This window comes from Zophobas morio, unplaced genomic scaffold (assembly GCF_036711695.1).
Source record: "Zophobas morio isolate AGI-343-1 ecotype UQ-CSIRO unplaced genomic scaffold, CSIRO_AGI_Zmor_V1 ptg000005l, whole genome shotgun sequence".
NCBI lineage: Eukaryota > Metazoa > Arthropoda > Insecta > Coleoptera > Tenebrionidae > Zophobas > Zophobas morio.
In genome coordinates, this window is record NW_026972110.1 from 19,055,650 (window position 1) to 19,080,133 (window position 24,484).

The 24,484-nt window shown below is 34.9% G+C and overlaps 1 protein-coding gene across 1 annotated transcript in view; it reads right to left on the bottom strand.

The window, feature by feature from the left end:
• The window catches only part of LOC135122920 (neuroligin-1-like), a 414,788-nt gene that overhangs the window by 213,096 nt on the left and 177,208 nt on the right, over positions 1 to 24,484 (bottom strand). Inside the window, exon 4 of the mRNA XM_064047444.1 lies at positions 8,104 to 8,259. Within this exon, the coding sequence (XP_063903514.1) occupies positions 8,104 to 8,259 (156 nt within the window). The remainder of the gene's footprint in view (positions 1 to 8,103; positions 8,260 to 24,484) is intronic.

Sequence of the window (24,484 nt, forward strand, 5' to 3'; positions counted from 1 at the left end):
CAATCCGACAATTTACTGCTTACAAATCCATTAATGACAATCGCAAGGGTCTAATTACTTCAATATTGCCAGAAATTTATCAAACTTTTTTAATTTAATTTCTCTTTCAAAGAAAATGTTAATGGGTTCAGAATCATCTGTATATAATGGCTGATGAGGCACAGTCGATGAACAAGAGCCACGGAGATCTGAATAATTTAGATGGGATAAGAAAAAGCCAAAGTAAAATGCCTCTAAACTTCGTGGTAGCCGCTTTAAACCGTTTATTTTCAACGAAATACCGTATAATCAGATGTGACGAAGGTATAAAAAATGTAGGACTCGTTTCTGTAGTGAAAATAGCAATTAACTTGTGCATTAAATAAATACAGACTGAAACGGTAGCTTAAAACATGCTAGATTTTTTTTATTTTACTAAAAAATAAAACTACAATGCACCTCTTTAGCAGACTGTAATTTCTTGTTTAAAGCTCTTACTTTGTCAACCCACCTGTGTCCCATCCGTCCATCCTTTGTGACGTGCATTCCCAAAACGGCTTCAAGTAGTCACTCGATCTCGCATCTAATCGTTCGTCGTAAATGCAGTGTGCACTTTGTCAAATTGACATTTACTAAACTCGCTTCAATTTGATAACGGTGTCGGTATACGTGTGACTGCCCTTTGACATTCAATCATCGAAAATTTTTTATCCTACTATATTTTCACCATGACGTTGAAAGCTATCGCGACTCAGAAGTTGGAATTTACCTTTCCACCCACCGCTTTTTATTTGCAAATATTGTCCCAATTTTGAAAGATAACATTAATTAAGGTGATCTGTTGTGTCACCAGTGCTGTCTGCAATAATGCATATTTTACGACCTTTTGAAGTTAAATCGGAAATTGTTGTAATTAGTTTTAGTGGATATTTTATTATCATGCAAATCATTCGTCAGAGTTTATTAATGCGACTTATTTCCGACGCTGTAGCCCTCATCTCCCCCTCAGTTCACTGCGCAAATTTTGATAAATCGAACGGTAATTTTTATCCATTGTTATTAGATTACTGCGGATTAATTTGGAAGTTCGTCAAGTTCCCATTATGCAATAAATTCCAGCTCCTAAATACCTAGATAGATCCAGACGTCGGGTTGCTTAACGGTGCAGACTGAAGAGAATTGTAAAGAAATTACTTAGTATTGATCATAAAATTTAATAACCGGCATGGGAGTGCTCTGGAGGTAGGGATGTCGGAGAAGTGGAATATACGCTATGGGTTGTAAAAGAGGTGATATTAAAATAAGGTAGAGGAAAGAGTTGAATAGTCAGGGGGTGAATTCGGTCAATAAGGATTAAAGTGGTTTGTTAATTATTGTTACAGTTATATTTTCAAACAAGCTGTTATCAGAGCACTAGATCAGCGAAACGTAACAGTAGTGGCAGAAGTGGAATTGTATTAGAGGGATAAAGGAAGATGGATTAATTAATTTAGGAATTGTAGGATTAGAACGGTGGATTAGTGGATTAGGATGACTGGAGCAGTATTGAAAAAGTAAATGTTAGAAAAGAATTTCATTTAACGCAGCAATGGACATTTAATATATTTATTAACTCAAAATTGCGTTTGGAGGGATCAGTTAAAAACGTTTTAAAATTATCTTACTTGAAAACGGAAAGAGAAATGGAAATATGGGCTTTTAAGCAGAAGGGTGAATAGAGTCTTCAGAATATTTCTACTATATTCCAGTGTGAAAAACTGTATCCTGTTAAATATAGCTAGCGCAAATCCTGACAGACTGGAATTGGATTGATTACCAAAAAATTAAAACATGAATGTTTAATATGACACTTGAAAATGTGAAAAAGTTCACTGGAATTCTGCTTGAGAATCGAGAAAGTTCTGTAACTTTCTATTTAGAAAACAAGTTATTGCCGTCATAATGTAGAACGTTCTACCCTTACAAATAGGATTTCGTCAGTGAAGTCAATACAGAGGAAAGACTGAGTCACTGTGAATGTACAATGAGGTAAAACAAAACTACTGCTAGAGTTCTGGAGAGTTTTATTATAACAGAATAAAAAAGAAAGAAACAAGGCAATGGAGAAGAATACAAATAGCTATGTAGTGGGGGTTCTAACACAGTTTGACCTGATTTGACTTATCGTGGAACGTCCATTACTTTCTGTCTACGGGTCATTGACCTCTCCTAGGACCCCTACCATTTTTTGTCGTCCAGTTTGACCTGTTTTAGCATCGACATGGTGGTCTCGGCCCGACTTGTTCAGCTAAGGGCGGAGACGATGGGAATGTTTTGTTTAGATCTTACAACTATGGAGAAACCGCCGTGAATTGAATTATCATAAAATGGAGTAGTTTTAGGTAAATAAAATCATATATCTCGAGAACCAGTAGACAGACTTTGGTGGGCAAAGTGATCCTTGTCACGGCACGCTTCCTGTGATAAGTGTGATAGCACTTTTGCTTGAAATGTTCAGATTTATAAATGATAAAATCACATAAAATACGACTCCACTTTACAATAAATTATTCATGGTAGTTGCATGCGTGACTCGGTCTTGACAATCGACACAGTTGTGCGTTTCTACCTCGAGTCGATACAGAGTCGTGCCGCTTCGAGTTCATTTCAAATTGGTCCACAGAAAATGATGCCGTTTCTAGCTCAGGTCAATGACCCGCCGTCAGAAAATGATGTCGGTTCTAGCTCAGGTCAAATGAGATCAAAGCGAGTCAAAAACCAATGCAGAAAGAGGACTAAACGGAAAATAAAGAAAAGCGGAATTCAAAGCAGAAATGGATGGAGTACACAAACCGTATAGTCAGAAGTTCTAATATAAAATCTCAGAACAACCAAGCAAGAAGGGCTAAGACGACTAAGAAATGATAGAAACGAGTTAAAAAAAAACAAATGAGGATAGAAGATAGAAGCCAAAATTAAAGCAGGAAAAGGATGCGAAAATGGTCAAAATAGAAGACATGATTAAAAGAACAATGTTGGTTGTTGGAAGTAGATACCAAAATATATACAGGTATATAACGGGTGTTTGGAAAATGGCGGATTAACTCTTCAATACGTACTTCATTACGGGGGTTTCGGGAGTTCCAAACAAATAATAAAAAAATTCAAAAATTCTTGATGATGTAGATTACGAAAAAGTAATTTTATATAAGTAAAATTGGCAACACTGCACGCACCTATTGCGCGAATACTTTCTGATTTCTTCGTAACGATGGTGACCTTTTATTTTTTGTTAGGACAATAACATTTATAAATTATAAACAAAAATAAAAACAACAAAAGAAAAAACCATTAAAGCATAACCAACTAAACACTAGAGATGTCCAAAATTTCTCTCTTGTGGATAAAAGTAAGCTCTTAATGTTTCCAAATTTTGATCATTTTATGTAAAAGTTAGTCATCAGTAGGTACTTGCTAAGATAAAATTGATTCACAGGACGGGCAGGTGGGGCTACTACCTGTTGAGATATAAGAGTGATTTTGGCTAATGGGATAACCTCTAAGAAAAGAGAGGGCGGGTGGGCGGGGCTAGTACCTGCTAGGATAAGACTGATTTTTGCAAATTATATAACTTCTAAGAAAAGAGAGGGTGGGTGGGCGGGACTAGTACCTTCTAAAATAAGACGAATTTTGGCAAATGACATACCCTCAAAGAAAAGAGAGGGTGGGTGGGCGGGGTTAGTACCTGCTAAGATAAGACTGATTTTTGCAAATGAGATACACCCTAAGGGAAGAGAGGGCGATTGGGCGGGCTAGAACGTGTTAAGACTGATTTTGGCAAAAGACATATTCTCTAACAAATTAGAGGGTGGGCGGTGGGGCTAGTACCTGGTAAGATAAGACTAATTTTAGCAAATGATGTATCCTGTAAGAAATTTAATTAAAGTATTATAAGAAAGTACACTAGAGGCTCCAAAGCATTTTCAAATTCTTTCCCAACAGGAATACGTAGAACCTCAAGATTGTTTTTAATTTTTGAAACATAAAAACTAAATCCCGAAATTAACTCAAGAACAGGTCAAGTCAGAATTTTACAGAAATAGAATACCAAGGTCCTCCAAAATGGTTTTGTAGTATTTTATTTGTTCCTCACTTGTAAACATCAATTTACCAAGTCACTGTATTCAACATGAAAGTGTCACTAAAGTGGCAATAGTTGCTGGTGCTCATACAGCCATGTATTTAAACTATTATAAGTTGAAATGACAGCCAAAGTTGATTCAGGCAAATTTTCACTCACAATTGCTGCTTCCTCAGTAATATAGCTTGCGCCACACTCATTTGAATGCATCGAAAACGATAAATCGAAAAATCCGAGTGACAGAACTAGACAACACAATAAGTGCTATGATAAATACCATGCTGACGTGCGTTTCCAAGGCAATACGTCTAAAGCTCATACGATGTTTCTTCAAATATTGGACCTTCTAGAGTTTTTAATAGTTTATAATAGTTATTTATAAGTGAGAAACACATAAAATATTGAACAATACACTCAAGGTAACGAGTTTTTACTGGCTCCAGAAGGTGAGCCAGTCATAGCCTTCCGTCCACTAGTAAAAACCTTTTTACCATGCTAATAATGTTAAATACTATTTCAAGTTCACCCAGCAACAAAACACCAGATTCCTTTAAATTTATCCAAAAATAAAATCCTAAAATTTACTCCGAACATTATATTTCTCCTAAGATGAGAAAAGGAATTTTTTTACTATTTCTCCCAGACTCACCAGTTCATTGTTAAGAGCGTAGCGGAGAGTTAATCCGGCATTTTCCAGACACTTGGTATAGTGCAATGAAATGAAGCAAATTTTCGGCGAGCGATAAGTCGTGGGTACCGGGGTGTAGGGAGGATTTTTCGCGACCACCGGGCCGCGCCGACGTCGGCAAGAAGTCATTAAGTGTATGGACGTGTGTGGGAGTAGTTTATAGAAAGCACAAGAGAGAAGAAAGGGTAACCGAAAGCGTCCCGTTCGCCGCCTCCCTAGAGTCCAAAGCAGCCCCGTGGAGTGAGGAGCCGCCGCCAGGAAGGCCACAGGACGAGCTTGACCTGGTTCTCATTTCTTGTTATTTGCCGAAAGTTCCTATTTTCTGTTGGTTAGTTTTGTTTTTATTTAAACTTAGAGCTTTTAAGTGTAATCGGATTTTTTTTCCAAATTGCGCTGGATATCGGTTTCTCCGGCTAGACTACCTCAGGTGGCGCCTGAGCAACCGCCCCAGTTGAAAGCGCCAATCCACGTAGCGTGAAAGTGGCTTCTTGGCCAAAGCCAGTCAGGTGTGCCAAGAGTAGCATTAATGCGTTCAACTGACCTACACCATAATCCCCAACACGATATTGGGGAAACCTACAACGTCATCATATTTGTCAACATTAATGTTCAAATGTACAGGACCGAAATCTAAAACATTTAGGATAGTTGCAGAAAAGAGGTATTTTACAAGCAAACAGTTTGAGCCCTTTCTTTATCATATAGTAGTGGACGTTATCCTCAAGAAAACAAAAATCAATCCACAATACCAAAAACAAACTACTAATACTAGTAGAATATAACAAACAAATTTAAAGCGGGAAGCATCAGTATTGATGAGGAAATAGTAATAAACGGAGAAGAATTAAAGGAAGTATAATCTAACAATAGAAAAATCGGCAGTGACAGCCAACAGAACGAGAAAAACGAAAAACATTTACCATGAAGTGAACAAACCTCTGTTAGGAAGAAGCGAAATGGGCAAAAAAGTCACACTAAAAGTTTACAACAACAAAAAATTGAACGCGGGAAAGTGTAAGTATTGATAATAAAAAGTGCTATATAGACACTCTGTATACTAAGACACAATATTCCAACACAGATTTCAAAAATAATCCTAATGAATTTTGAACTCGACAAAGTGGCAAACGAATTTCAAAGATAATAGCTATTTATGATATAAGTGAATAAAAGTGAATTTTATCCAACGAAAAAACAGTTTAGCACACGAGGCGAAGCTGAGTGTGATAATGTTTTTGAGTGGATAAAATTCGTTTATTCACGTGTATCATACAAGATTTTTTCCAATTTCGCAAAATTTTTCAAAAAATGTATTGTTTAGGTAATCCATATACATAAATATTAATTGTATTATTACCAATATCATGAACATTTGAAGAAGGTAAATAGCCTAAGATGCCTGTTCTTTCGTCAAAGGTCAAATTCAGACCATGCTTCTGGACTTTCATTAGGATTGTTTTACAGGAGGTGGACTATCAAGCGTTGCAAATTTTAGTTAAATATCCACACATCCATAGCAACGAAAATTTCAGTGGTAGTGCGAATTTTTAGTTTTTTTTTTACTTTATTCGTGTTGTCAATGACAGTGTGAATAAAGTGTTGCTATAAACATTTTATTCATCCTTTCGATTAAACTATTGTTTTAATAGCGAAATTTAACATACAAAATGAGCATTTTATTAGTAGAAATTGGGAAAAATATGTTTACAGTGATCATGTGATGTCGGTTCTAGGACAGTTTGACATTATTTTTAATCTGTCTTAGAACCGTCATTATTTTCTGTCGACAGGTCATTGATTTGTTTCTTAGAACCGGTATAATTTTTTGGTGACCGTTTTGACATATCTTAGGATCCCTATGATTTTTTGTTGACCAATTTGATCTGCCTTGGAACCCTCATAGTTTTGATTTTACTTGCGCAAAAGTACGACCCCATTTTACAGCAATTCAATTCACGGTTGTTTCCTAACAACTGCATGAACTAAGCAAACCATTCCAACCGTGTCCGACCGCTACGAAGTGACGATCGAATCCAAGGCTTGACGACCACGCGATTGTCGACAGAAAATGATACCTTTCTAAGGCAACCCAAATTGGTCCACAGAAAATAATTTCGGTTCTAAGACAGGTCAAATTGCTCGACAAAAAATTATAGGTCAAAATGGTGGACAAAAAATGAAAAGGTCCTACGACAGGTCAAAATGGTCGACCGAAAATAATGACGGTCAATGACCTCTCGACAAAAAATGATGCTGTTTCTGAGAAAGGTTAAATGCAAACCGTAAATCATAAATAAAACTCAAAAACTGAGAATCACAGTCTCATGAAAATACGAGATAACTGGTCCACTCTCCAGTAAGAACAAATCACCAGCTTCAAAGCGCGGAAACAACTGAAATGATATGACGACATAATAATAATCTTAAAGAAAAAATGATAGATTATAGAAGAGATGGATAGAACAGGCAGCAAAACTCGATAAAGGAAAATGAAAAACGACTGTAGAAATGAGAAGATTGGTAGGAGACAGGAAGACATGCACAGATTGGATTGACAAACAGAATGTTCCAGGATTTCAACCGATATCCGTTGGGGTAAAAGGATAAAGGGAGGAAAAGAAGAAGAAGAAGAAGAAACAGATACACTTTTTTTAAATTTCACCTAATATATTAAAAAAAAAGAAACAAATTTAGTACGAGACGACAAAGAGAGAAGACGGTAAAAATCTTTGGATAATATTTGCAAATTACAATAAATGGAGAAGAAAATGAAGTACAAGAAGTAGAAAAAACACGTGAAAATTGGAAAAAAGGAGGAATAAGAACCCTTGTAGAAGAAGTGATTTCAATCTGACACAGTATTATGATGAGAACAGAAAAATGCTTTCGCATGATTACATTTTGACCAATAAGACGATTCAAGTTAAGGTAAAAGTATTTAAATTTATGAGAGGATAATGATCCTAGTGCAATGGAGATTCACAATTTAGTCTTCTGAAAACAAAATGAAGGTACCAAGATCAAACAGTGATGCATTGAGTAGAAAAAAAGACGTTTGTTTTACAATAAAAAAAAATGTTACGTGTGGTATATTAAACCTGTCAAAAGAAATTTAATAAAAAAGAAAATAATTTTCGAAGCCCAAGATATCGTCTGCAGAAAAGAGATTTTAGTCTTTGAGGACTTTCTATAGAGCTGGCAAATTTCGTAAGGGCGATGTCTTTATCATATCTTTCAAACTGTATCTTAAGTTACTTGAGATAAGTAGACATCAAAACAAACCTATTATATTATAAACACAGATTTTCGTTCTCACCTAACACTCCTAATCTGAAATTGATGGTGACTACGATGACCTTGCCGGCGGAGGCAAGCACGGTCCCATCGTAGGGATTGCCCGAGTTCCACTCGTAGCTCTCACCATGCACGTAAACTACACAAGGCAACGGATTGGTTTCCTCTTCGCCAGTGGCTGCAACAAAAACCAAAGAATAAGCCGACAAGAAAAGGACAAAAAAGCCCTAACAAGGCCGAAGTGGTTACACTGGGAGGACAATTTGCTATGTCGTTAAATTTAAGCTCCCCCCATAAGCTTTTGACGTTTCTTAGTTGTTCTGATAAAAAAGTATAAGCGCTAAACGACCACCGGTTTCTTGTACGCGCCGTAAGTGACGCGGGAACGAAAATAATCACTTACGAGACCGAGAAGCTGTACGTCGGTCCCGAAAATCTTGTTTTGGTTGCGGATAAAAAATTATTGCGACGGAAGCGCTTTGTCTTCCTGCGTGAAACGTCGGGTTTTGTCAATTTGCGGCGGTTTTTCGGTGCAGCGACATTATTGCAGCGGTTTGACTTCTTCATTAAAACTGAAGTCATTAATCTAAACACAAAGACCGACCGCTTTTGTCTATGTAAGAATGAATCGGGTTGTTGTAAGTGAAACAGTTCATTTTTAATGCAACCACGACAGCGCCGCCAACTCATGCAACGAATCTGCTTTTCTTTACGTTTTATGGATGAAAAATGTCACGACTTGAATATAAAAAGGGTACATCCTTCTTTCATCTGCTTCATCAAAGATTATCCTATTTTATATTATTCCTACGTTCCTCTGTTGCCTGAATGGCTTAACTAGGACGTGCAGCTTGGCCCTGTTTTACTATTTCGGATGCAAATTTGCCGATACTATTTGTATGCTAATTTCGTAAACAGCTACGTATTCATTACAATATATTATCAGCGTCTAAGGATAATGGGAAATGCTAAATCAGGACTGCATTGGTGTAATGCACATAATTAAATAACCGTAACTAATTATATTACGCGAATACCGTACACAAAATGTAGCAGCAGTGAATAACCAACTTAACTGGGTGCATTCGTTGCCAAATTAATACAAGCATAATTCAGTTATTTAAATAATTTACCTAAAAACCAAAAATTTACATTTGCTTTTCGTCGGTGAAACTAAAACTGAGCAGCAATCGGGTTGGGTTAAATATTTCGAAGTAACCAGTCGTAGACAGAAAGGTGATATAATTAAAATCCACGGGCCAATTAAAAAATGCCGAGTCCGGAGTGATTCCGGGCAGCACGAAAATAAAAAGAGACATATAAAAGAATTTTATAGGAGAAAGCACAGATGCGGTTAGATTGTATATTTACATTTTTCCGCAGTTTCCAGAATAAAATGTCGCCATATAACTAAATTATCAAAATGTCGCTATGCAGCATCTTTGCAAGTGCTAATAAATTATTCTCAATTTAACGAACACATTTCATCATTCATAAAAAAGCTTGCATCACGTAATAAAATTTTTTCTTGTCCCTTCAGCAGAAAGCTAGCGATACAATTTTCTTAATCAAAGATTTGTGTAACTTTGTGCCATTCAAAAAGCTCACAAATCTGGCAAGCCCGTAATCCGTGTGCTTGCTATATAAATACGAGGACTTCCTTAAAGTAAACATCTTGAGGCACAGAAATGTGTATCCTTTGACCTGAACCTCACCTGAATACATAATTATCATGTAGGTTTTACGGCAAACACGACAAATTTCCTTTTTCTACAATCGTGTAAAAAATGACTCATATGTCAATGGTTTAGAATGCAAAAAGTGGCACTTTCTTGCACTAGTGCAAGAAAAATTTTATTGCACTCTAATGTCAGTCTAAATAACGTCAAATTTTATTTATATCCATAATTTCTTTCACCGAAAGGGAAGCACGTATCATGGAATATTCGGACCAGAGGGTAGAAGACTTTACCTTCGTTGACCGATCGGAAAAATAAGCCAGAACCACGGTTTATGTTAACTGCACAACATTTTTGTCCGCATACAATTCTTTGAACCGGTTGTATGTCAGATAGATCAGATCATATTGTTTTGTGAGATTTCTCGGGCAATAAATTAAATATTGCCACATTGGCCATCTCGGTAATTTCAGGGTTTGTTTCATTTTCGCTCGAATCGCTCATTTTGGGGTCAGCACGGTTCAAAACACTCAGTCACTACTTATTTATGGCGTTTTATTTTGCAATTTGTTTTTTTTGGAAACATTGTTTGGTTGTCATGGTAATCACGGCTACATAAGACGGCATGATGATACCTTTTAGTTGTTGTAAAATTTTATTTAAGTCTCCAATAAAACTGATGCATTATACCCACGATTGTAGAAAAAATGTTGTATGGAACACGTGCAAAAGTGTTCTTGCACTTGACGTATTGTCCGACTCGACCTTTGGTCTCGTCGGACAATTGTTACGTCGCATGCAATAATCAGTCACTTTTTGCACTTGTTGCATAAATAACTATTGTGTTCCCCGAGTCGATTTAATTAAAGCATGAGTACTAAATGGCACTACATTCCGGAACTTTATGTGGATGAAATTGGAGCTTTATTTGATAAATTCGTCCAATTTTACCTCGCTACATTCCTCTGATAAGCGATATTAAGGCAGATTCCATCTCGATATTTTGGGCCGCTACATTTCAGAAAGACGTTTCCTTGATCTGCTTTGATATGATACGGTCAGGAGGGTCCGGAACGACGGGAGATTTTATAAAAAAAATATATTTTACGGACAGACGGTCAATACTGCGTATCCCAATTCAACAAGTTGATGTCCGTATTCTCGGCCAGTAGTTGTCGTCGACTATTTACATTCAGTCGCTTGAGTCACGACAATTTTTCAGGTTTCGGTCTGCCATTATGGCACGAACCTCCGGTCACGCAGGGTATTAGAACTTCCATTTATTTGAGATTTGCGAAATTGACGATACGATGAGAGCTCGTTCCATGAGAATTAGATTCTCATGTTTGGAGACGCTCCTCGGTGTTTTAAAAAACGAGCTTTAATCTTTTACAGCCAAAGCCAGAAAATCGATTCCAACTGAAATAGGGGCTTACGAACTAAATCAAATGGATTTTATTTTGGGAATTCGCATTGGAAATGAAAGCGAAAGTGCTAGTCGTTGTTGTACTGTTGATTTCGGGCTTTGCGGTGGTCACGCACGGTATTAGAACTTCCGTTTATCTGAGATTTAAGAAATTGGCGGACGATGAGAGCACGTTCCACCACAATTATATCCTTGTGTTTCAAAACAAGGATGAATCTTTAAAATAAATGTGAGAAAAGCTTGCACTTTTTGAGCGTGGTATGGATATGAGTCTTGTTCTTGTAATATACGATGCACTACAAGTTTCAGGTGCTGACAGAAAAACCGTGTTATCAATGAATCCAATGTAAAAAAAAAATTAATATCTCAGTTTTGTCTAAAAACAGCCTGAACGGTTTATACTCTGCTCGTTAGGGTGTTACCAAGCAACGTATTTTCACAAACTGTGATACAATATTTCCCACAATTATAAATGCCTTTGAACTATTAATACTATTAATCGCTTTTGTTTACCTTTAGTAGTCACATATTCCTCTAAAAACATATTCCTAGAGACAATAACCGCAAACGCACTGTATTTTGTTATCGCATAAATTTCGCTTAAAACTTCTTCCTTTCTCTCTTTTAATACGCCGCTGAAAACTCCCTCCGTGTTTCATAAAACCGCCATTTAATCCGTTCCGATAGAAGTCACGAAATAAATCAGTACAACTGCGGCCAAATTAGAGGATCAAAAGATTCAAGCACGCAGGTGCGCACTCAATAACTTCGGACTATTTACGGATGGATTAGGTGGATTATTGCAAAAATGCTATCCCACGCGGGATTTCATTTTGTTGTCGCAGCGAAATAAAGCGGAATTAACGCGGAATTTTTGGGTTTTTAAAGAAAAATTAAATTTTCAGTTTCATATTTTTGTGGACGTTTTTCAGTGGGAGGATTTACGGCAGGCATTTCAATTATATGATTCATCATGAAAGCGACCCTTAGAAAGTCGATTACTAAATTAAATAAGTCGGGTGAATACAAGGTCTGCTGAAATTCGTACCCTCGAACAATGTTTAATTAACCTTCAGCTGGAGGGAGTAGAAAAATCTTTCATTTTACTCGAGCAGAATCTCATAAACACTTTTCGGGTTTATGGGATGTCAAGGCGTTGCAGTATCGAGATCGCTGTTGGAGGATCAAGGAATTTTATTTTGAAGCTTTAAATGTGAGGAGATAAGAATTTGGCCCCCTCTGTATTTGCGATTTAATTTTCTAATGGCTCCTTGGAGTAAGCTTTCCTACAAGATAACTTCGTTGCACGTTGCAAAGAGAATCCGAACACAAATTCATCAAGTGAGATTAAAACATTTATGAGATAATCTAAATTATTTACGTTTAATGTTCTCAAGAAATACGATCTAGATTCAGCAGATTTGCTCAAACGCTCCGTGTAACTGGAGGATCTCCACACTCGCTTTGGAGTAATTAGTTTTTTCGCAAATAAATGTACAGGTTTTTATTATTTTGTACTGGCGTCACATCTCAATTTATTTTTTATAACCCATGCATGTTTTTGTTTTTGTTGACACGTTGTATCAGCAAAATTGACGCATTTTTTATATCAAAATAAACGACAGACGACGTAAAAAAAGGAGTAAAATTGTGCCAGAAAAAAATTCTTATTTCAGAGAGTACAGTGCTTCCACTGAAAATTCTACTTCTGGAAAGCACCTGCATCAAATGGATATTTATATAATTGCTTCCAGCTTTGGAGGCTGCTCTAGGGAAACTGCTTCTTGTAATTCTCCTACAATTTTTTCTTGCCACAGCAAGTTCAAGCTATTTTTACCAAAAAAATATTTACCATTATTTACTAAATTTATTATACGCACACTTTTTTCCCAAATTTTGAATTCTCTAGAATAGCTTGAGAGCAGACAGCGATATTGAAATTCTGTAAACGCAAATATTTTTAGCTTGAAGAGGGAAGCTTAATTTAGTACACTGCAAATATAATATACTTTTTAAATTGCGTCGTATATATTTTGCTATATCATGAAAAATAAAGTAAAATATGCCAGTCCAAATCTAGAAAATAACCCTCCAGACCCCATTAAAATTTAATGTTAATAAAAAATTCCACAAACAATTATGATTATTTCAAACGTACAAAAGGCCCTTAATTAGGAGCTAACAAAATTTATGGTAGCGTGGAGTCTTTGTTAAAAAATTCAAAGAGGGATGAGGGCCACTTGCGGCGGCCATTAAAGCAGCTTTAGGGTCCATTCGGACGTTATGATTATTATATCGAAAAATTATGATTATAACAACCCATTTGGGGCCCTCGGCGGGGTCAGCGTTTTTACAAACAGCAGCCAAAAATCTGCCTTTATAAAAGCACTCATTAAAAAATTTTACAATCTGTACGAGTGTTCTGGGCAAATTTATTAAGTGGTAGTTTGGAACATAAAGTTTCCATTTTTAATGGTGTTCCAGTTCGGTGGCTCCGGGTCAAAGCTCGCACGAATCCTAGATTTCCGAAACAAAGCTGAGACAACTTTACAACCGCAAAACTTACTAGATAAATAGACCATTCATCCAATAAAGAACAAACAAACAAGAGAAAACAAAGCAGAACTTTGGTTTTTTGTAAAGTAGAGAGAGCGTAAACGCTTTTCAAGGTCGGAGAGGCTTTGTGTATCCAAGAATTATAGCCCTTTGAGCATTATCTGAGTAATAAAGCTTCAACGTCCTGACCTTCAATAGCCTTATCAGAACCTTCATAGAAACAATAGCGCAGAAGAAAAGCCCGCTGTTTCCTCCTCTTAAACGGCATCCATTTTTATTTTTTCTCTTATGGAGGGTGTGAGTTTACATATCTCGAGATCTCTCAGAAACTGCTTTCTCTCCATTACGTTCTAGATAAATCGTAGCGCATAACATTTTCCGCTGTTCGGGTCGACATGTCCGCAATTAGCATTTAAATGGCTGCTGAATTACGTCATCAATTAGTTACGATTCGCCCGATATACTAATACGGTCCTGGAATCACCGCTACATAATTCATGTTAATCTGCTGTCTCAATCTGCGCACATTTAAGTGAAACAGCAGACAAACATTTTGTTCGGAAACTCGACGACTCACACATAAATCAGCTGGTTAAGTTCAAAGCATGGAATTCCTGCTAGGTTTGTTTTTGGAGAAGGGAAACTCCAAAGCCATTAGGAAAAAAGATCTAGCCAGCAGAAATATATCGAGCAGTTTAATCTGGATGGGTTTTTGAGAAAATTTGTCTTATTACGGTAATGTGATGGGTCATGCGTGTGGAGGTTGAGAATACGTTCCTGTATGCACAAATTGTGCGATAAAATTTTTCAAGTGAAATTCATTTATGCCGGAGCTATTTAAATTTATGCTATTCATCTCTCATATCCCTTACATTCAATCAATACTCTTCTGTAAAATGAATGGAAATGTTGAACTCCGCGGAATTTTAAGCAAGGCTCGAGTGGCTGATACAGCGGACTTATAAGATTCATAACCTAGTTATATTAACTTAAAGAGAAATTCTTAGTTCGAGCTGGAAAAAGAGACAGTTTGCATTAATGTGGACTATAATCAGCACTCTTTATATTTAAAGGAACTCACGAAGATTGAGTTTCGGCTTAAAATAACTAACTTGGAGTAATATATTATGACCATTCTCAAACGCTTTTAATTTTCTTAAGTAATATGAATTTCAACTACGGATAAAATAACTGAAAAATGAAAATAAAAATGAATAACACTGACTTTAGTGAATGAATTATTAAAAATCGTCGAACTTTCACCAGGTTCGCTGCTCTTTACAAGGTATCTGTTTTCTTTGTGTACCTTTTACTTCTTTTTGCTGTTATAGAATTTTTAACTAAAAAAATTATGTTAACTATTACAATTACCCTCAATTTATTTAAGTGGAAGTGGTTAGATTGTTATTAGGTTGCCGTTTTTGAACTTGAAAACAGTTGGAAATTTTAGATAAAGTAGACACCTTTTTGGGTCGATTGGGCAACTCTGGATAGATTTGGTAAACTTTAGCATTTCAGTAAAAATGATGGATGTACCAGAAAAATGAAAATTTTTCTTTGTTATTTGAAGAGATCTTACAAAAATATATACATATTTGTATGTCCGAGAAAATTTTCTCTAAAGAGGAGACCTCTTTGAATCGATTATGGGAAAATTTGGATCAATTTGAGCAACTTTAATTTCTCGGTGAATACGATGAGTTGGTGAATGCACTAAATAAACAGGAGTTTTTCTTTATTATTATAACTTATATTACAAAAAAAACAGATTCGTGAATTTAAAAAAATTTTCGCTAAGTGGGTATATCTCTGTATAGATTTTGTTAATTTTGGATTCTTAGTAAAACTGTGTAAAACAAGACAAATGCTGGTTTTTCTTTGTTATTTGAAGAGTTAACACAAAAAATAAGCACATATGAGTAGTGCTGAGATAAATTCAGTAACCTTTTCAAATCGATTATGGGAAAATCTGGATCACTTTGAGAAATCTTACTGTCTTGGTAATTTTTCTTTGTTATTTCAAATTATATTACATATGAAAATTGTGGTCTGAAGAAAATTTTCGATAAAATACCCACCCTCTGGACAGATATAGACAATTCTGGATCGATTTTGTCGACTTTCGCATCCTGGATGCACCAGAAAAATGTCAGGGACGACAAATTTTTAAAAATGGAGGCGACGAATTATTTAGTTAATTATTACAGATACCTACCCTTTAAGGATATTTCACAAAATATGTAAACATTTTTATACACAATGTCTCTCCTGACAAATAGTATAGAATTAATAATTTTTTGCAGGGTTAAATACATCAACTTTAACACGTACAGTGTAACAGTTTTCAAAATATCGCGCTAATAAAGTAGGTTTTTTTTTTAATTTATAAAATTAAACTTAGCGCTTTAGGGTGTATGCGAGATTTATAAAATGCCTATAAAATGTACAGTAGTTTTGGAGCCTGTTTATCAAAGAATAAGTGGAAATTTTATAGGATGATGTATAATTTGTTTAATATAGTTAATAGTATCATAAAAAATATACAGGGTTATAAAAAATTATGTATTTCCTGGATGCCACTCAAAAAAAAATGCTTAAAAAACCTCTGAAAAAAATTTTAGGAAAAATTAAACTTCAACATTGAAGAATTAACTCGGTATTTGTGTTGTTTTAATGTGAATTTAATTTAAAATCTAAAATTCTGATAAAAATCGTCAAAAACGAAAACCGTCAACAGTAAAAATTGACGTTGTGCTACTTGTTTAACTGTCTATTATACAATGCAGTTCATTAAAATAAATCAGAATTGCGAAATTAATGTTTTTACTTGGACTTTTAATATTTTATTTGCCCAAATCACTCTTATCTGGTAAGTAATAGCCCCGCCCACCCACCCTTTATTTCCTTAGAGGTTCTATCATTTGCTAAAATCAGTTTTGTTTTGCTCACCTGCGCTCTTTTCAATTTAACGATTTTATTTCTGTTCAATATAAGCTTCAGCTTTCATTCGGACCACATAAAATAAATCACTGAAACGGAGGCGGGGAGGGTGGGGTGGGCCGGACTAATTATATTTTTCTGTCGAATGGGAGTGGAAACTAATAGAATCTAGGATGTGGAAAACGTAAAAAAGCGTTAATCGTAATCTTTTTCGATGAAAAAGGAAAAGTAATTTCTGGTATAAAAAATTGATTTCTTTTATCAGAAGAAAAAAAAAGAGGACGGACGGATGGTGGGCGGGGCTAAGTTTAATTTTCCTAACTAAGTCTTTTATAAGTAAGGAATGACCTCGCCCACCCACCCACTTTTCATTCTGGTGACTACTCTTAATACTGTTAATTAATAACATTATTATTTTAGAAGAATCTAAGGCAAATCCGTTAAACCGTTGGTGAGAAAATTGATTAATTGTCGAAAAAAGTATTTTGAAAGTATTAAACTAGTGTTAAGTAAGTATACCAGACGCCAGAAATCATATTTAAAATACAAAATTGCTAATGCTCCTCCCGCACGCAGAAGCTCCACCTTAATAAATCATTTCATTGGCTCGAAAATGAGAGGCGGTGTTTGTTATTACATCTCATTGTGTCTACTTGATTTTTTATTATTTAACTGTACACGCTGACGAGAAAGTCGTTCAAAAATTTAAATTTAGTAGGAAATATATTTTATTAAGAGAAAAATTGCAATCTTAGATATATTTATCCCAAAACAAACACAATCAGTGATCAAAACCGAGTAGGAGGGGCGGTGGGCGGGACCACTTTTTACTTTATTTTAAATCTTAGATTTAAAAATAGTCAAGGATCAAAGTTGTATGATATTTTGAGCTGCATATAGCAAAATTATTTTCATTTATACAGAATGTTTTGTTTTTCAGTCCCAAAACAACCTAATACGAAATTTTTGAGTTGGCACTGTCTACACGTATATTTAAAAAAATTGGTTTACTCTTGAAAATTATAACTTTATCTTTTGTTGTTTCTAGATAATGAATTGCTATTATTGGAATCAATTTTCTAATTATATTCAGTGTGTGGTGCTAAAATAATGCATAAAATTGAAAAATGTTTTGAGGAAAAGTCAGACTACTTTATTTAATTTTAAGCTTGTATTTTTTGGAAGAAACACCTAATCTGTGTTAGACAGTTAAACAACAGAATTGAGCACTCAAAAAATATTGGTGTATTGCACTAGAAGGTTGGTAATAGTGTAAAATTTGTATACACAATGTCTCACTCACAAATAATAAAGATTTAATAATATATAATATATTAAATTTTTGACATAGTTAAATACACCGACTCTAACACGTACAGTGTAAAACTTTTCAAAATTTCATGTTAATAAAGTTGTTTCTTAAATAAATCGTTTCGGATGTTAAATAAATAAAAGTATATTGAGTTTCAGTAAAAATGTATTCAATAAATATTTGAAATGACATTGGCAAGGGGCGGAAAGGATGATGAATAACCAAATTTTAATGCTCGTTTTCCAGTTCTTTGCCTAATAAGACAGAAGTTGATACAGAAAAACGAATACCGGAAATTTAAACTTTCACAAACTACGTATTCTCAGTTGCTAAAATAAAAATCGATATCTTGAAAATGATATCGCTGACAATCTTAGCTGAACATTTGTTATTAAATACAATATTTTTCACTCTATATCTATACAGAATTCGTGACTTTAATGTTTTTACCATAATAAGAGGAAACCAAATACAAATAGTTAAAACTGGGAGTAAAGTATTTCTAAAGATATTTGGAAACAGAGTTAAATACTTTTATTGCACTCTCAGCTGGATATAAATGGTCAGAATTTTGCACTTCATTGCATGTGGGCCGGATTTTACTCAGGTACTTTTATGGGGATTAACTCTGTTTCCAAATATCTTTAGAAGTACTATAGTAACTAGTAATATTGTTTTTACTTCCCGAGTGTAAGAAATAGAAGTATTGTAATACGGTCCCTCGAACGAATGGCTACTTTAATATTTTCTCGATGTTTCATAACCAATAGAGTTCCGTTTTCACCTGTCTGCTGTCTGAGTCGTTTGTCTATCGTCTGTCCATCGACTGTCTGTCTGGCTGTGTCGATTTTTTTGGGCAGATAATCTCCGAAACTACAAGACCGATTGTTGTCCTATCTTATATTCTATAGGTATGTTAAAAATATCGTCCAGATGGTAAAACGCTAACTAACATTTGTATAAACATCCTCATTAACACTTCGATGACATGTCAAAATTGTGTATAATACCTGAAATATTACAAAATAACATACTTCTGTAATTGTGGTTTATGAATCCGCCCTTTGGCATTCCGATTTTTGAGAAAATAATCACTTGCTAAGATAAGACTGACTGTGGCAAATCCAAGAAAATAGAGGGCGAGTGGGTGGGGCTAGTACTTGTCAAGATAACACTGATTTTACTAAATAATATACTCTTTAAGAAAATAAAAGGTGGGTGGGCGGGGTTAGTGCTTGCTCAGATAAGACTGATTGTGGCAAATGACATGCTCTCTAAGAAAATAGAGGGTGGGTGGGCGGGAGTAGTACTCGCTAAGAGAAAACTGATTGTGGAAAATTATATACTTTCTAGAGGAAATAGAGGGCAGGTGAGCGAATATCTATATTTTTTCAACTTATGGGGTTTATCATAAAAAATAATATTTTACAAAATTAATTTTCATAATTTTCCGTGCTTCATGGGATACTAAGAAATAGATTATAAAAAATATTTTCCTTTGTAAGATACTAAATTCGAATGTAACAAAATATACTATACTCAAACACTGAATTAAAAATTAGTTTCACATAAAATCTGACGCCTTTTAGGCAATTGACTTTAAATGTCGTAATGATGTTAACCTTCTGAGGACAATCTAGGCCTTTTCATTATGTTTTCTGTTTCTTGTAGTTGCATTTGTATGCTTCATTTGTTAACATTTTTTTTTTATTAGAACGATCGTAATCTGAACAGATTTTCAAAATTTCAAGAAGAGAATATCTTATGTAATCGAACTCAGGATATCTCTTCCAATAATCAACATTAATTAAAAATTTTTAAAATATGAAACCAATATTTGTTCAAGTACAAAATATCTTGAGTTTCCCCTTATTTTTGAGAAAATATTTTTTTAAGATCACATTATTATCATTGAGACATAAATGAAATAAATTCGAATGTGAATCGATGTTAGTTTTTTTTCTTATCGAAACCTAGTGCGCATATTTCTATTATAAAGAGTAATGTCAGAAATTTTGTGGAGAAAATAGTCACTCAAATTATGGTTGGAATTTTTAATCAAAATTTTAACCTTAAAACTTGTCTTGACCTAATCCAACCTGAACTGACCTAACGATATTTTGTGTTAATGTGAGCAATTTTTTTATTACCTAGGTATACTTAAAATTTGGTAGTTTGGAGATTATCAAACTGGTAAATTCTATTAAAAGCGAAGGAAATATGGATTTACGTATTTATCAAAATGACTCTATCAAGTTGCAACTGTCAACTGCATTAAGAGCATTTTCTACTTTGAGCAAAACTGATTTAGAGAAAAGTATAAAAGTAATATAAACATCCCTGGTTGAATAAAGATGAAGATAGGAAGAAAAAGCACTTTGAAAAGTTTGAGCTTTCATTTTGACTGCACACAAATAAAAACAGGAGTTTAACTTGCGACTTTCAATTCCTTGATGTTTGCGCATGCAAAGAGCATTTTTGATGCCATTGATCCCCTAATCTCAATTTGATATTCCTTTGACAGTCAGTCAACAAATTTGTACCCAAAGTTACAAATATCACTTAATTACTCCATCCTACTAAATATTTCTACTACCCTCCCGTCATCGCACGCAAATGCAGCTCAAAACACGAAAAACTTGCTTTTTGTGTACGGCAAATATTTGCTGCGAAATGTACATTTGTGAACTGCGGACACGTTTTTGTCGACTGGAATTGGGGATGCATACAAAAACGGAGATTTTTCAACCCCAACAGTACGATACGAGAAAAACTTACACGCTTTTTATCCAGGTCAGACCTAAATGCAGCTAACAATATTCGCGATTCCCGAATCCCCGCTTTAATAATAACAAACTTCGAGCTTATGTGCAGCGTCTTATGATTAAATTCCGGAAAGTTGGATAATGTACTGCGTATATATATCAAAAAGTTTCTCCAATTAGTCAAAATCGCCATAATTAAATAATTCCAAATTAATTTATTGATGTCTGCAAGTTCTGGTCTTAATCCATTAAAAAAGTTTTAAGCCGGATTCGGTGCTTCTCGACTTCACTGATGCTTGTGTTAGACTGCAATAAATCTGGGAAAATGTCGGAATCAAAACACTGTGCAGGAAGTTAGAGACTAACGTAAAATAATCGTTAAGAGTACATTTAGTTGTACTTTAGCGGAGGCTATAAATACTGTGTGCTACATTCCTGAAACTTGATAAATGGAAACAGTTTGTCCATTCAATAATAAATTAGTTATCACTTCATTCATTACTACTTTTGTAAATTTATTTTAAAACTGCTGTAATGCAAGCGAAATTTACGAGTTAGTTTATTTTTGAGCGCTTTCCCCCATTTATTTCTGGATATGCATTTCCGGCAAATACACGATAACGCTGTTAAAATAATAATTCCATCGCAATATAATAATAAAGTAGTTTGAGGCAACTATGATAATAACCTCATTCATCGAATAATTTCATTTATTCAGTAAATAAATTTAGTTAAAATACAGTATAGTGGTCTAAAAATAATTGCGTTACACTTTCTTGAACACAAAAATCAATGCTCTGAAAAATCGAGGCTTTCTCAGTAACAAATATGTACCAGCTACAGGGGTTTTGATGTAATAGCCGCCAATTTTAATTATGACATAATTTTTAGGGTGATATTTGAAAATCCTTTTTGTGTCTAGAGCCATATAATGCTTTTATGGGGTCATATAAGAAGATTATATAACCGACAGTAGAATAAAGTTGTGAGTTATATTCCATTCGTAAAATAAAATACAAAAATGTAAGCTCGAAAACATTCGCTGATGAAAGAATAAATCTGAAGCTTTACGTTTGACGCAGACCGAAACATACAAAAACTTGCGATTAATTAAAAAACATCGATACACATTTGAAATCTAATCCGAAAGAACATAACGCGCAGCTTTAAGCTCAAATGGCGATATTTCTATTTTTGCGCTACAGAACAAATCATGGCGTCGATCTCTGGAAAAAAACATGATTTACAAGTGAGCTTAATTAACAGGAGTGCCGAATAACATCACACCAGTTTACAGTTTGATTTTTTGCGCGAGTTGAAAGCTCCGACGTGACATATTAATTTATTAGAAAGCTTTAGCCGATCTGAAAAAAATATTGTTCTGGCGCCGGCCTTTAAAAAGTCTTCAGTAAAAGTTTTAGATAAAAACTTCTATAAATAAAGTTGATTAGTTTATGACAGTTCGCAACTAAAACATTTTTCTTAGTAGCGTTATTTATCGCTGATTGCACAACGAATACCTGCCACAAATCACTGAAGGGAGTTGTGTTTTTAATTTACATATTCGCCGTGCCAAGAGGCGTAAATTAACTTAAGCGAATCCACGAAGCGCTTAATATGACTTCCGCAAAATAAAAACACTTGAGCGAGAAAACGTCGGCAAATATAATTAAGATTGATTAAAAGGGGCATTTTTCAGGCAGTCAGCTTGGTGACGACGCGCGAAACGTAATTTTTTAAAATTATATATAAACAGTAATAAATCTAAAAAACATCAACAATAAAGTTTTAATAAAAAAATTTAATTTGAATCTTGGCAGCTCGACGCAGACGTCGGCCACCGTTGATGTCGCGTTTATAATTCAAGATTTATTCCTCGCGCCGTAAAAAATGGCCATTAATTTGAGAAAACTCTTGTAAGTGGCTTAGACTCAGCTGACATCCGGAAATAAATAAAATCCGAAGGCGGATCCCGGCGAAATTAAAAATCTGCAATCCGATCATAACTCTCTATAAAACATCTCGTATATCTTTGCTATTCCAGACGCAAGTACCATATTTTACATCCGCTTTTAATTTGTTTCAGGCTTCCCAGATAGCAATATCTTGTTGTTTTGTAGGATTTTTTAAGTTAGTGTTTGTCATAACACGCAGGGAATTCAAATAAAGGAGGGTCGTTGGATTAGGAACAATATCCTCGTTCAAGGAACGTCTTCCATTTTTATTACATGTGGAATGTAAAGCACAAACACCGAATCCCGCTCTGATCCCTTCAAAGACGACTCTCGAAATTTCCCTGAATTATGAACAAAAGGCCTGACCGCCACAAATCCTTGCGATTATTTCGGTCATAAATGTATTATCCGACGCCGAAGTTGGCAAAATTCAAATGGAGAGATGCGGTTAAAAGATTTCGCTTTCATGGACTCCCGTAGCGACATACACCGCCCAAACACAGTTTACACTAAAAGTTTAAAAATACCCATTTTTGCAATCTCGGATATTAGCAAACCTCGACCACCACTTAATGTACGTAGTGTTATGCACAGTTACTATAAACAGAAAATGAATATTAAACATTCGCTAATTACCATTAACTTCTGTGAAACAGCTCATAAATTATGCATTGTTCGCTACGAGGTTCAGAATCGACGGAATCAAAGCCAATAGCACAACATATGTAAAATAAATGTATTCGCTTTGGCGCTTTTTGAATTTCCAATTTTAGATTAACAATACGAACAAGATTATTTTCCCGCTAGGTTTTCAAGTGTACCTCCCCTAGTCTGTTTGAACTCATCGCAGAGGAATTCTACCAGTGTTCCTGATTGAAAATCAACATCCTTCGTGCTTCACTCTTTGATCTCCGGCCCTTTAAAAACTCTTCTGTGCGCGGAGAGTATGCAGCCACTCGTGCTAAACGAAAAAATGAATCTGATCGTTCTGACAGAGGCAGTGCTTTAACTCAGGCTGCGCTGAAAGTCTTTTCAGTGCACCTGCAAGAGCGGTATCAGTGGAATGAAGAGGTGTCAAATTAACTTTTTCAGTGTTGGTAATAAAGTTCAATATACAATTTTTATCAATTTTCAATTTAGAGGTGTTAAAACTGTAAGAGTTTTAATTTTATCTAAGTTTCTTCTATTATAGATACTCGAAGCTTGAATTTTTTGAGCTGTGTCAAAAAATGTTCGATTTTTATGAATATTTATACATTTTATACACGTTGCAAAACTTTTATAATTAAAATCAAACTAAATTTAAATACAGAAAGAGGTGCTTCTCACTGATGAAAGGGTATGACGACCAAATTTTTGAAGTTAATTAAATTATCTTAAACCAATATCTTGAAAAATGTTCTATTATTATGACATTTAACGTTAATTTTTGTCTTTATTTAAATAGTTTTTTCATATTTTATTTTCGAACATAAACTAGGGAAGAATTGCACATTTCATACCTCTTAGAATATGAAAAAGTAGGGTCCTCGTTACCGTTTGACTGTCTTTGTTGTCCTCTGTCTTTTATTGTCGATTTTTTATGCAAAGTGGTGGTGTCCTGGTTTGAATTAAAATTTCGCGCTGAGAAAAAAAAGCAACGCCGCGAAAGCTCAATAATATAAATTAGAAACAAAAAGTCGCTCAAACTTAGGCAACCATGTGTAGAGATCTTCAGTTGGGGAAGATTGTCTAGCTATGGTGACTCAGAAAGTGTCCGTTGTTGAGAGG